The 13,213-nt window shown below is 34.1% G+C and overlaps 1 protein-coding gene across 1 annotated transcript; it reads left to right on the forward strand.

Annotated features, from left to right (window-relative positions):
• Window positions 1–4,012: 4,012 nt before the first annotated feature.
• LOC145763061 (uncharacterized) lies at window positions 4,013–8,006 on the forward strand. The gene is made up of 4 exons (XM_082574729.1): window positions 4,013–4,164; window positions 5,439–5,739; window positions 6,601–6,736; window positions 7,133–8,006. Exons 2-4 carry the CDS (start codon window positions 5,544–5,546, stop codon window positions 7,254–7,256), a joined length of 456 nt encoding a protein of 151 aa, XP_082430855.1. The 5' UTR covers window positions 4,013–4,164; window positions 5,439–5,543; the 3' UTR covers window positions 7,257–8,006.
• The last annotated feature ends 5,207 nt before the right edge of the window (window positions 8,007–13,213 follow it).

Genomic DNA, 13,213 nt, shown 5'->3' on the forward strand with positions numbered 1-13,213 from the left:
ACGTGTTTATATTTAAGTCCCTTTGATCATTTGGCGGGATGGGATTTTCTGCATTTTCAGCGATAATGCACTGCTACAATGGCAACTAGGTCAAGGCACAGTTCAAATTTGCAAACTTAAAACGTTTCTTATGGCTGAAAAGTAGCTTTACTTTTTGCAGAATATTTCGTAAGAATTTTGTTTGCGTCGGTTTCTATTTTTGTGGAGGTTTTGCAATATTGGTTATGACCTCTGTTTTGCATTATTTTTGCAAAATCTTTTTCTTCTCACACCTATTGCAATGTTTTCGGAAATCAATTTGAAAAAGTGCCATAGTTATTTTACTAAAATTTTGCCAAATTTATAAAAATAAAAGGTTTTAATTGGGGAGAATATTAATTAACTAATTCCTAACCATTTCCTTCACCTATATATAATTGCTTTTAATTTTAGAATATAAGAAAATAAAAACAAATCATTAAAATACAAAACAGTTCTAATATTTGTTATTATTTGTAGTAATTTATATAGTAAAGAAATAAAAATTTGTAGAACATCTTAGAAAAATTAAATAATTTTATTCTGAAATTATTTGTGATGTGATATTTATTTTTCTGAACACAAAAATGTTTTCAAGAATATAAAAAACAATTGCAGAGCCTAAAAGAGTTTTTTTCTGTGCATAATTTTGAGTACAAGTACAAATTAGGCATGTCTTATAACGCATATATTAATAAACCTATTTGGGTACATGTTTAACCTTATTTTATTAAACAAAACCAGCAAAAAATGTTTAAAAAGTATAAGTTTTTGTTTGCAGAGGTGAATGACTGAGTTCTTTCATGTAAAAAATCGACTTACAAATATTAGAGTTAGCATTTGAAAATTGTTGCTTTGAAAAGTATATGTAAAAATTCAAAAAATAAAGTTATATTAAATTTTTATACAAAAAAGCATTGTCAACTGTCTTGAACACCTAATCTTATATTCTTTACTGTTAAAACAATATTTCCAAAAAAACATTGGTCGAACAACAAAGTCATTTTTGTGTCAATTTAAAAAAAATGAAGGAAGACATTATTTTACAGATGCTTGCGAGAATTGCACTGTTTTACCTAATCTTCTAAATAAGAATAATTTACCGGCGAAATCGGGTCAATGTAATCCAAGTCTAGCCTAGAACAATTTGCCTCAATGTAGAAACAGGATACATACAATTTGCCAAAGGTGTTAAAGGGAAGTCTTTTTTGATTCGCGTGTGGAACTAAATACAAGTTATGGGGTTAAATAAAAGCAAAGCTATAGAACAACTACAGGGTTTAGTTCAAAAACATCCTTAAAGCAAATTATCCTTGTTATTTTAGGCTAAATCAAGTGTTATAATTTCAAAGCGGTTGTCGCAACCCTTTCACTGCTCCCGACATGTCATGTACGTAGGGTTATAAGGCAAACCGCGAGTCGTATTTTGTTTGTAATTTGGTAGGAGACATACCGTGAAATGTAAACTATATCTTTCTTTGATATTTCTTAAACAACAGGTGAAAATGACAGACCTTCAATAACACGAGCAAATGCAAAACACGGACACATATTTACATTGTAAAGTTTAAAATAAAATGTAACAAATTTATCTGTTTATCAACTGAGAAACGCCAAGCGAGATTTTTCTTAAAAAAATTCCTTTCCCGTGCACCGGTAAAAGTTAAGAAAACAAGGTTAACACGCGAACCAAATGACTTGCGAATGAGTCAGTACATTACAATTCTAGCGGCAAAGACCTGTGCGACCGCGAGTAGCTCAAAATAACATTAAAGGCATCAACAATTTATATAATGTCCTCGCTCTTTCCAGTGAACCCATACAATTATATTGTATAGTAAATGGAAATACAGGCTTTAGATAGTTAGAAAATGTATTTATTTTAAACCAATCAAAATTAAAAGAACACGTGCATATGATAATGCAGCGACGTGTAATTTAAGGATTTGCGACATGTCATTAACAAAGTTCAACTTAGAGCAACATCTTGTACTTACCTCAGTCATACAAAACCCAAAGGTGGCCATTTTAACAAACGTCCTTAATTAATAGGTCGTATGACTTGCCTGTCAAAAATGCGACTAACAATTCCGCATAATTAATGTAATCGTAGATTACAAGAAGTTGAAAGCGCTTGTGTATAATTAAGTTTTTGTAGCCACGACAATGAACAACCGCTTGAATTAACAATATCTATTTAGAGGAAAAGTCGACTTCACGGCAAAATTATAGTAAAAGGGCGCTCCCGTAATATAAATAGACTTCGTAAAACGCCTATTTATTAGTTAGGCTCTTATTGTGTTTATTCATTAGCATAGCTATATCATTGTGAGCCAACGGGACAGTTGTGGTTTGATTAAGAGCCAGAATCTAAACCGGATCATATTGGTTCTTTGATAGGAATCGTTAAAAATAACATCAAACAAACAACGCGGCGAGCCCTCAAAGTTGTGTCTGGGAATGTGCAACTTTTACGTCAGAGAAAACATTGAACTTAATAGTCAAGCTTGAAGCGAGGAATTGGCGTGAAATTCGCGGCTTTGCAGAATTTATTGTTCAAATGGGGTATTGTTATTAGCCGAGCTAATGAGATGACGATCCGAGATAATCAAAGGCCGGTTGTGTGTGTTGTATTGACTGGTAGACGTTGATTAATTGAGTTTGAGCTACATACGTAAATACAACAAAAATCCACAAGCACCAGTACAATGTGATTTTTATGCTGTAAAGGTTAAAAAATTTTAACATTGTAAGATTGTTTTTTATTTAGCTAAGGTTAAACTCGAAAATAAAAAGCATCCTCTAGTAAAGCAGTAAACAGCTTTTAACAATGCCGGATTGAATGCTTATTGTTGTACATTACAACAATAATCAACTGTTCTTGAAAATTATGGATTAGTGTAACCTTAAATCAATATTCAAATCCGCTTTGCCCAAAACTTTGTTTGTTTTAGCGATTAAAACATAATCGGTGCAGCTAAAATAATTATCAACAACGCCACAGTTGGCGAGTGAAAAATCTAATCTTAGGAACTACGTTGCGGTGCGAATAAAAATGTGCGAAGAATTAAACAGCAGTTTGTTGTTTTAACGCGCTGTGACGTCACTTCACACGTGCCACGCTTTGGTCATGTGCTAAGCCCCAATCTCGCGACGAAAAGAAAACAAAGATTATTGACCGGATTTGGGTATCGGAGCTTTTGTTGGACGATTAAAGGAGTTTATATGCTAATCAAAAGCAGTACAAGAGGTACAAAACGTAAACAAACGAACTGAATACCATCCAAACAAAAGGAATTACGTAAATGAGCTACAACAAAAGGTGTTGTTTGATGCGGAGTCGAGATATTTCTAACCTAACTGACTAAGCAACTGGTTTTCAGCATAACAGGCTAATTGGTTACCATTAGTGCTTAACATGACGAATATTGTACGTTTTATAACATGATGACGGTGTAGTATTTTTCCTTGTCAACTTTTCTCTCAATGTTTTTGCTATTAACCACGTCAATGTGTCTAAAAACCGGGTGATATTATCTCTGGCGAGCGTATAAAGCGTCAAAAATAGGCTTACTTTTGAGTAATGAATGTTTTTAACATGGTTAAGGCTATGGTAGTAAACAGTTTTATGCGTTTTGAAAAACAACCCGTATTTATAAAGTGGTATATTATCTCATAAGAATAACAAGTTGTTCTACACGTTTCAACGTATAAGGTTGGACAATACAATTTCTGACTTTTGACTTGTTTTCTAGGATTAACATGCCAGGGACTTGGTGTTGTGTTTCAGAATAGAAAAGAAATGTGTCATAAACGCTAAAAGGACATACACCGGTGATGCGTCATTTTTAACCGTACTGCACCGGTGTAACTTAAAACTGATTGCAAAACTAACTGAGAAAAACAGTCTAAAAAAATAAACAAAAAATTATGAAAAAAATATAATTTCTGGAAGGTTCTAAAATGTACATTCGCTCAGTTTTTGATTAATTTAAAAAATCTCCGAAATGTTGGTTGCTGTCTAAGTAAAAATATTTATGAGCCTCTTTTTCTTTGGTCGTTAACAGAGCGAGTGACGTAAGAGAGCTCATATAAAAGCGGTTTTCGCCAGCAGAAAGTTGTCATTCGTACCAAGCAGGCTTCAAGGTAAGACAACAAATCAGACATGCTGTGTTTTGAAACTAACACATAATAGAGCGCGATATCTAACTGTTTTATTAGAGGTATAGAAGCTAGCGGCTAGACAAAAACAATATGTTGTTTATTAAAAATTTTTGAGTTTAATTTCTTTAACTTATTAGTGGAGTGATTTAATTTAGTTGTTTGCTGTGTTTTATTTTAAACATTGTTAATGACTTTAGAATTATGTTTTCAATTTAAAAACGCTTTATCAACAATATTGCGAGAGATAGATGAAGTAATTAACAAGTTCATTTCGGTGTAATGCAATTTAATTTGCAACGCGACATTGTTTTGCTTGTATATGTGCGCTGTACTTTGACCCAAGTACTAAAAGCCTTTGCTTAATGAGTTCAATGCATTTAGTGAATGAAATGCCTAATTTATGGAACTAGAATTTGGATAGAAAATGGGTCAATAGGACAGTTCCGTGGGGCACATAAAAACATAAACAAATGCGTATATTTCAGATTGTAAAAAATGGTTGAGAAAAAAAAGGTTGCGAAAAAGGGGTTTATTAAATTTGTCTCAATCAAAAAAAAAAAAAGTTTTTTCTATAATTTATTTTAAATTTAAATAGAGCGGCATTTAAAAATCTGTAACAAATATTATTAACCAAATTGTGTTTATGTGTTTGCGTAAATTTCGCAGAAATATTTTTAGTTCGAACGAGATTTTGACGTTCGCTGAAAAAATCGAATTCCAGCCGAGTTGTTGATGCGAAGTTGCCCAGAGAAAAAAAGTTGTTTACGATCTATTATGTTATGATGCACAAAAACGCTTATACAGACTAAACTGTTCAATCAGTCGAGCAGTCGAAGTCTGGCAGCGCTTATAAAAGGAATGTTTAAAATATACAAAATACCGTATATTTATAAACTAAAAATCGATTTAACTTTTTTTAAGCAAATGGTAAATTATGTTTGAAGTTTTTTTTATCAGGCACGCTTAAGTAGGATAATTAGCTAAACTAGCTTAGATAATAACAATTTTCTGGAAGTCGATGTAATCGTAAGGAAAAGCCGATTTCTGATAACAATAATTAATTGACTTTAAGATCAATGTGTGAAGTGAAAGTAGTTACCAGATAAGGCCACGCGTAGGTCATTAGCTTATCGCGATTCCGCTTAATTTGTTTGCATAAGAATAATTCGATAGAAAAAAGCGTGCCGGGTATATAACCAATATAAATTTACTTTAAAACCACATTATTTCATTCGTATTTTATTGTGTTTGTACAGAATCTGAAAGTTAAGAGTGAAAAATTCTGATATTCGCAACAGCTTACGTCTGATAGCGAAGTATATCTGTCGAATTGAAAATCTTAAAGACAAACAACAACAACTATGAAGCTTGCCGTTCTTTTAACCATCCTTACAATTCTTTATGCAACCGAAGTCCAGTCTGTGCAATGGAAAGGTGGCTGCGGGTCGAAGTTAGTCGATACTCTGCGACATACATGCGGGGAAAGAGGTTTCAATAGCCCCAAATGGGAACTGTTTAAACGTCTCCACCAACGACCAAGCCGCAGCAGACGACGAGGTAAATTTAAAACAAAAAGTTTAATATTTTTAAAGTAAGGCTATTTTTTAAGAAACAAAATTTGTTTATTTTACTTTAAGTCGCGTGCTAGCTTTTAAGGCGCGTGCTGGTCTTGTTTATTTGCCTTCAGTAACAAACAGAACAGCACGCACCAGTTTAAAATGTTTACAAACTTTCATTAAGCCACAAACATGAACTCGGTTGCTTGTTTACGAGCCTTGTTGTTTAAACTACGTTGTATGAATAATTTCAATATCTATAAATACCATTTAGGCGAAATATACCTCATTTTTAAAGCGTGGTTTTACTTAATAATAATTTTTTTAATTACAAAACGGCTTTTAAAAATTTCAGAATAAATCACTGTCATTTTTTGGTTTCTTCTCGTTCGTTTTATTTAATTTTTGCCGGCCTTGATTTCGGGTTCAAAACACTTTACTCGACCCTTGAAACCTAAGCAAATAAAATCAAGTTTCAACGCCAAACTGATACACGAAATTGAATATCGTTTCTGCACATTTTCTGCCCAAAGTCACAAGTTTGTCGAGTGCTAATTTTGTGAGCGGATATTAAATTATGTTTTGATGTTGGACGTAAAATTCCGGTGCCTCAAAAACGCACCAAATTCTCGCATGCGAATCCCTGCGAAAATATCAACACATTTTCTAGAGATCGTGACGTCACGACGACAGACGAAACTGCGTTTTAAATTGTATTGATCTGACGCGCACGACTCACGTCATCAATTGCGAGCATAATACGTACCTGAAACGGCGAGCAAGGCTAAGATTACATCCTTAATAATGAGGTTTAAAGCATTAGCTTAAGACATATTTTTTTAACAAGAACTTTTTACTTTAGGTCGCCATTCTTTACGAAGACGCCGACGTCACATGGCTGTTTTTGAAAGCCGACTAATAGCTGCCTCCAGAGTGACGTATGCAGATGCCTCACAGCAACAATCAAAAGCAGTCGGTTTACTTGAGCACATAATCCGGTAAGTTTACTAAACCGATCCTTTGTTTAAGCATAAATGCTGCAACGTGTCTATTTCTGCAATTTAGCAATGATTAGCCTTTACATAACAGCAAAAAACTCGCGTTGCAGCTATTTTTAAGCCTGTTTGTTCTCCAAAGCTATTTCGCCTCGCCCCGGAGGAAAATCGCTAAAAGATATCGATCTTAAAACGACCACTTGGTTATGATACTGCCTTGCACGCCGGCCGGCACTATTTTATGCCGTTGCCGTTTAGTTTATGTTTAAAGGTTAAGTTGCCACGAAATTAACGTTCTGCGGTGGTCTACCAGGAATTGTTGGCGAAAAGTAGTCAACAACATTCTTTTATTTGCCCAAATTTTATCAGGTTTTTAAACTGCTATCTTTTTTTTCACAGAAAATCAAGCCACAACGTCGCAAGGAGGGGCAGACGACGACTGCGCAGAAACATTCACAGGTCTTGTTGTCAAAACGACTGCAGCCTTGAAGAAGCTAGGCGATTGGTTTGCAGAACGTCTTAACGAGATATCAACAACAAAAGGCCAGATGGCCTTGCCACAGCCAAGCTATTAAGCCCAAAGAAGATGCAACAACAAGCGACTCAGCCTCCTAACCGAGGGAGTGAATCAAAATATCTAAGAAAGTGCACGAGTTTATGATTCGACAATTGGCACCGTGCGTGTCATACCACAACGAAACGCTGCACTGGTTGCCAGATAAAAATGGCTGCTTTCTTAGGCGTTGATATCTAAGAACTGACGAAGAAAGGACGGCCTCATAGGTACACTGTGATGACAAAAAATGTGCCCACACGTCAACAAAAAGGGTAGCAGGGCATTACCTTATTCCGTTACCCGACAAGTTCCCAAAAGCACTTTGAATTCAGCATTACTTTTTTTATGTTTTCGAAATAGATTTCCATCCAAAAGTAGTTAATTTAATATATTTAAATATTTCAAGTAGCTTGTTTGGTTAACCAACTTAAAAAAGACATAGTCTTTAGCCAATATTAAGTAATGTTATTGGAATAAAACGTGTGGCATGGTCAAATAATTTGCACAAGACCATTAATGGTGACAACTTTGCCTTTGCAGTTTCTATGTTCACTGTTATTAAGTATAACCACTGTTTTATTGCTTTTCGAAACGCAAACTCTCTCTCTATTTCAGATTAAACATTTTTACGAACAATTTATTCAAAAATCCATTTTGAGTGTTTTAAAAGCGATATTAAGCAAGTTCAATAAATAAAAATAAAAACAATATCTAAAATTGCAGTCTGCATTTATAGTTTTAGCAGGTTGCAAATGATGTGTAAAACGGAAGACAGATGATATTTTGAATTGTAAAACAACAGACCACATTCTTGTTTAACATGAAAAGTTACCGCTTGCAAAGATAGAAGTCACTGGAATTTTGTTTATTGACTTTTCACAAGGACGGGGGAGCACCAGGCCATAAGGGCAACGTGCTAATGTTACCAAGCTCATATAAAAGTCGGTGCCCTGTTACATAATTACAAGAAATTTACCTTTTTTTCCAATAAACACAATATTACTTCAAAATCCTAGTTTAGCAAGTTGAACACTATTCCTTACCGCGACATTTAAAAATAAGTGTATCTTCTAGACACTTCTAAAATAGCAAAGTGACGCGTGGGGTTATTAAAAGCAGTAATGACGTCACTTGTAAGTGAATTGCCTAACATATGTTTGTGGGTAAACAAGCAACTAGATTTGCTTTCACAAGGGTCAGATCTCTATTTCACATAGTCATGCGAATTCTCTCTGTGCTTTTTATTGCAAATGTTTGCTAACCTTGATTAAGACCTACTTTTCCTTTATTACAACAACAGCATAGGACACGATTTGGCACGTTCCAAAAATGTAAATAATAAATAAAATTTTGCAGAAAATAATGCAAGTTTGAAAAAATTTGGCGCAAACACCGCAAAGTTTTGGAGATGTAGACACATTATAAAATTAAAAACAACATAAAAACGAAACAATTTTTTTCTAAAAATGTCCGATTTATTTAAAAAAACAACTTGGGGGTGTTGAAAAAAATGCGACCGGGACGTCAAAGCAATTTTCACGGCAAATTGACGCGACCGCGCGTGGATAAAAAATCATCACGATCTACCCAGTCGCCTGAAAATCCAACTAATCTCACTTGATCCCAATCTTACAATAACATTAGATAAATAAGTTTCCGGTGGGCTACGAAATTTCGGGAAATTTATGATAACCATCTAAGGTTAGGAGATCTTTAGAAGTCGAGCCATTTTGTATAGGCGTATTTATTGACAGTGTCTTTGCTTCAAAAACAAGGTGGTAACCTCTATTTCAACTTTGGAAAAACTTATTTTGCTTTCAGCAAAGGCGTTCTGTTTTTTCAAGGAGTCGCGTAACTGAATGACAAAGAACGAAAGTTATAAATAACGCGATAAAGCTCTAAAAATAGTCAAGGTCGGCCCAATTAAATAACAAAAAAGTTGAAACATTTCGAACGATCATAACAACAAGGGTTTCGCCTCCATTTCATAGCTTGGATCGTGCGTATTAAACTTATATGTAGCTAAATAAAAGTGGATGTGTTTTGATGAACGTGTGGCCAGATGAAAGATGTTTTATACACCGTTAATGAGGTTAAAAACCTGCCACCAGACCCTGAATACATGTCGGATTTTACACGAATTGCCTAACTCTATTTTTTATCATTGACAGACGTGTTTTACAAGGTTAAAAATCCACTGGGCGTGTTTCTTTTTTGTACAAATATAGAAATCGTTCTTCCCCTATACAGAAAAAAACAAAATCAATATTTGCTGACTGTGTCTGTTTCATTCAATATTATATCCCTTTTTACTTGGGCGTACCTGTTATGTTTCTATACGCCAACGAGTTACGTAACTCCAGTGACTTGACAACGTAAGAAATTGCGTAATCTTTTTCGCGACGACCTTTCAATGGCTGATCGAAGGGTGCAAAAACACCGGTGTTTGAAAAATTCAATGGATCTAAGAACAGCAATGTCATTATGCCCTTAATATAAACCGAGCCATTAAAATATTGACGCAACGGAGAATTTACGTGCGTAATTTCAATTGAACAGATGTTTTTATTAATATACTGGGAATGTTTATGCTTTTTAAATTAGGACATTATTCTTCGAATTTCGGTACTGAACTAGCGTTCAATCATGTCAGACAAACTTTGCTGCTGTTTATGATTTACAATTTTATTTACGCAAAGCGCAACATTTATTATAGGAAATTCCCTTTCGGTCTAAAAACTTTTTAAATATTTGAATTTATGGGTCAATTAAGCAATAAAATATTACGAATTCGAATGCCTACGCACTAAACTAAGAGGAGGAGAAATGGACTTTTGCATTGCTTCGTTTGACTACGGGGTATAATGTGCAAATTTTAAATTAATTAAGAATTTAATTTTTAAAATGGTAATTGGTAGTAAAAGCTATAGTTGACAAATTGACTTCATATATTAGAAATAAACAAACTTGTGTTATACAAATAAAATTAAGAAATATCAATAATATTTTGTACACACGCAAAACTGAACAAAAAAACCAAGGCAACTTGATCTTATTTTTGAAATAACAATCGCGAAACTCTTATTTTATGCGTCATGAAGTGCTGATTTTTGACTAGCCTTAGCTTTCTGGGGATTTATTCGATTTCCCCTAGTCGGAGTGTTTAGTTAAATTTGTTGACCAAATACTAGAGACAAACAACAGCAAGTACCACAAGTATGAGATTAACTTCAAAAGCTCACAAATTGGCCCACGTTTTTTAACAGGTTTAACCGGCACGTCGGTCTAAAGTGGCTTTTACCGACTCTCTGTGCTCCAAAAATAGATTTCGCTGCGTCTGAGTGTTTTGTTTATTTCGGTGGCCGGTGTGCGAAAACTGAGATCAAACGCAAAAAAAAATTTCTAACACAAATATCACGGTATAAATTTAGTCTGGGCTCGACTCGCTACAGCCACGTGACAATATGACATCGTCACGTAATTCAAGGCTATGACCCGGTCGTTAGGCCCGTTTTAATCAAGGGTCTGTCAAGCCAAAACCGTCTGCCAAAGGAAGCTCCAATATGATGCGGTCGAGATACAAATACAAGGTTATTGTTGGCCATGGGAACAAAACAACGTTAGTTCTCAAACGTTATCCAAACGGACATAACTTGTGGATTACTGCATTGTTGGAAGCCTATTTTCATACCAGGTGAGTGGATTTTGAAATCACACCAAGTCTGGTGTACAGGTGAGAAGTTAATAAGCACTTCGAAACGAACACACCCTTCTTGATAACAAAGCTCCGGCGTCGAGAGGTGGCAATTTTGAAAGCGTGCTCTGACCGCATTTTAACGAAGAAAATTAAATCAAGCCTCATCTATGGTCAATGACGGTATACAACAAAGAGCAAGCACGTCAAAATTGCGTGCGCCCATCGCATTGCCGTCTGCACATGAACAAATTTAAGCCCGTTTAACCTTTAGCCTACGGTCCAACGTACATGTGTGTTACAATGGTGTATGTATTGGGTATTGGAGTCACTTAAGGGTGCTAAGGCGTACTATTACATAGCTAGCATTCAGTTGGTCGAAGAAAGTGGTAAACACATTCCTGGTTCGGGTGGTGTCGGGTTCCCTTCTATTCAATTTGTGTGGGAAACAACATAGAAATTATATAAATAAATAAATTAAACAACCTCACGGGAGCCATCAGCAAGTCAAACCCTTCTAAAAATAACTTTTTTAATTATTAATTTTAAATTATCTTTCCCCCATCTATAATTATATTGCACGAAGACATTAATAATTAAACCAAGCCGGCTTTTATCTTTTGATTGAAGTGGTTGTAAGTAATGATATTCATACATCTCGTCATTGTTAAAAATGAGTGGTTATGCAACTGGTAAAATTAAATAATTAAAGTCAGATGGCGTTAATTAAACCACATAAGAAATGCCGATAACCCTTTTTGGTAGCATGATAGACAAAGTGAAAAATGAAACTTGATATTTATGAAACTTTGTTGTTGTTGTTATTGCTGCTGGTTTCGTGAGTAAATTTCTTGGAAAAAACTGAGAGCAATTTCCCTCTTATTTTCAACTTCCTTAATTTTTTCCGGGATCAAGTAAAAATTATGGGAATCAGTGGAATCCAAGCCAAATTTCACACCATAACAACTTAGTTTTAATCACACGCTGCCATTCTGTTATCCTTTAAGAAAAATCATTACGTGAAATTTGAAATAAGCGGAAATATTACAAAACTGTTATACTTATTCAATAACAACTTTTTAAAAGGAAAGTTGGACCTAAACACGTGCATGTTGTCGGAATATGACTTAAACGGGTTAATTATGACGTTCAAAAACTCACAGACCTCACGTCACTGGGTTTAAAACCAAATCGATTCTCGGAAAAATGTCTCGGACATGCTAAAGAACTAACAATTAGTTGATGCGACATAAATTAAAAACAGGACCACAACGATTTAAATACAATATTCATTCAAACAAAACAAGTCAAAATGTTAAAGTATGCAAATTAAAGTTTATGGGAGTTCAGTCTTTATGTTATGTCACCTTTTAATAAAGGTGTTTTATTTTTTATACAATTTTCACATTTTTACAAAGGGAAATTAAACAATTTTTATGATTATTTTATAACAGAACAAGCTATATACAAACAATGAATACAAACATTTAGGATATAATCAAACAAATATAAATCAAATGTGGCCGCAAGCAACGTTGATTAAACAAACATAAAGATTAATGAGCTTAATAAATGAACCCAATTTAAGAAAAAAATTTCAACGGCAAAGTCCAGGGTCACGACCAAAATATCAATTTGAACTTATAACCCTAATGGGTATTGGAGTAACAATTTGTAATTGAATCATAAAATGAGGCAGGCGATATAGTTTTTTATTAAATATTTAACGCATTTGTAACTACAATAATTGGTGTCATAGTAAATATATAAAATGTATGCATTTATATCATGCAATTTGTAAAAAAATATGCAACTAATGATATGTAAATGAAGTAACTAGCAATTTACCTAATGATTGTAAATACAATAATATTAATAGCAAACTTTTAATTTGTATAATTTTTAAGCTATATGTAGATACATTATCAAATTTAAAGCATTTACTAAAAAGTCGCAAATTTTAACACGCGTTTTACGAACTGTAAACACTTATTCTCTACCGCCTTTGGTGGCGAAAAATTGACGCGTGTCTAATTTATTATATAAACTGCAACACCCTGTATCGGAAACTCGTATGTGTTTTAACCCGGTAACTATGTGTCAGCAACAAATCAAATGAAATTCTTGGCAAACAAATCTATTTGTAGACTCTTAAACAAATATTAGTTTTTATTATATAAAAGTTCAAAGGCAACAAGGTGTCGTTAAAAGCTTTTAGCGTTCAACCAAC

This window comes from Corella eumyota, chromosome 1 (genome assembly GCF_963082875.1).
Source record: "Corella eumyota chromosome 1, kaCorEumy4.1, whole genome shotgun sequence".
Lineage (NCBI taxonomy): Eukaryota > Metazoa > Chordata > Ascidiacea > Phlebobranchia > Corellidae > Corella > Corella eumyota.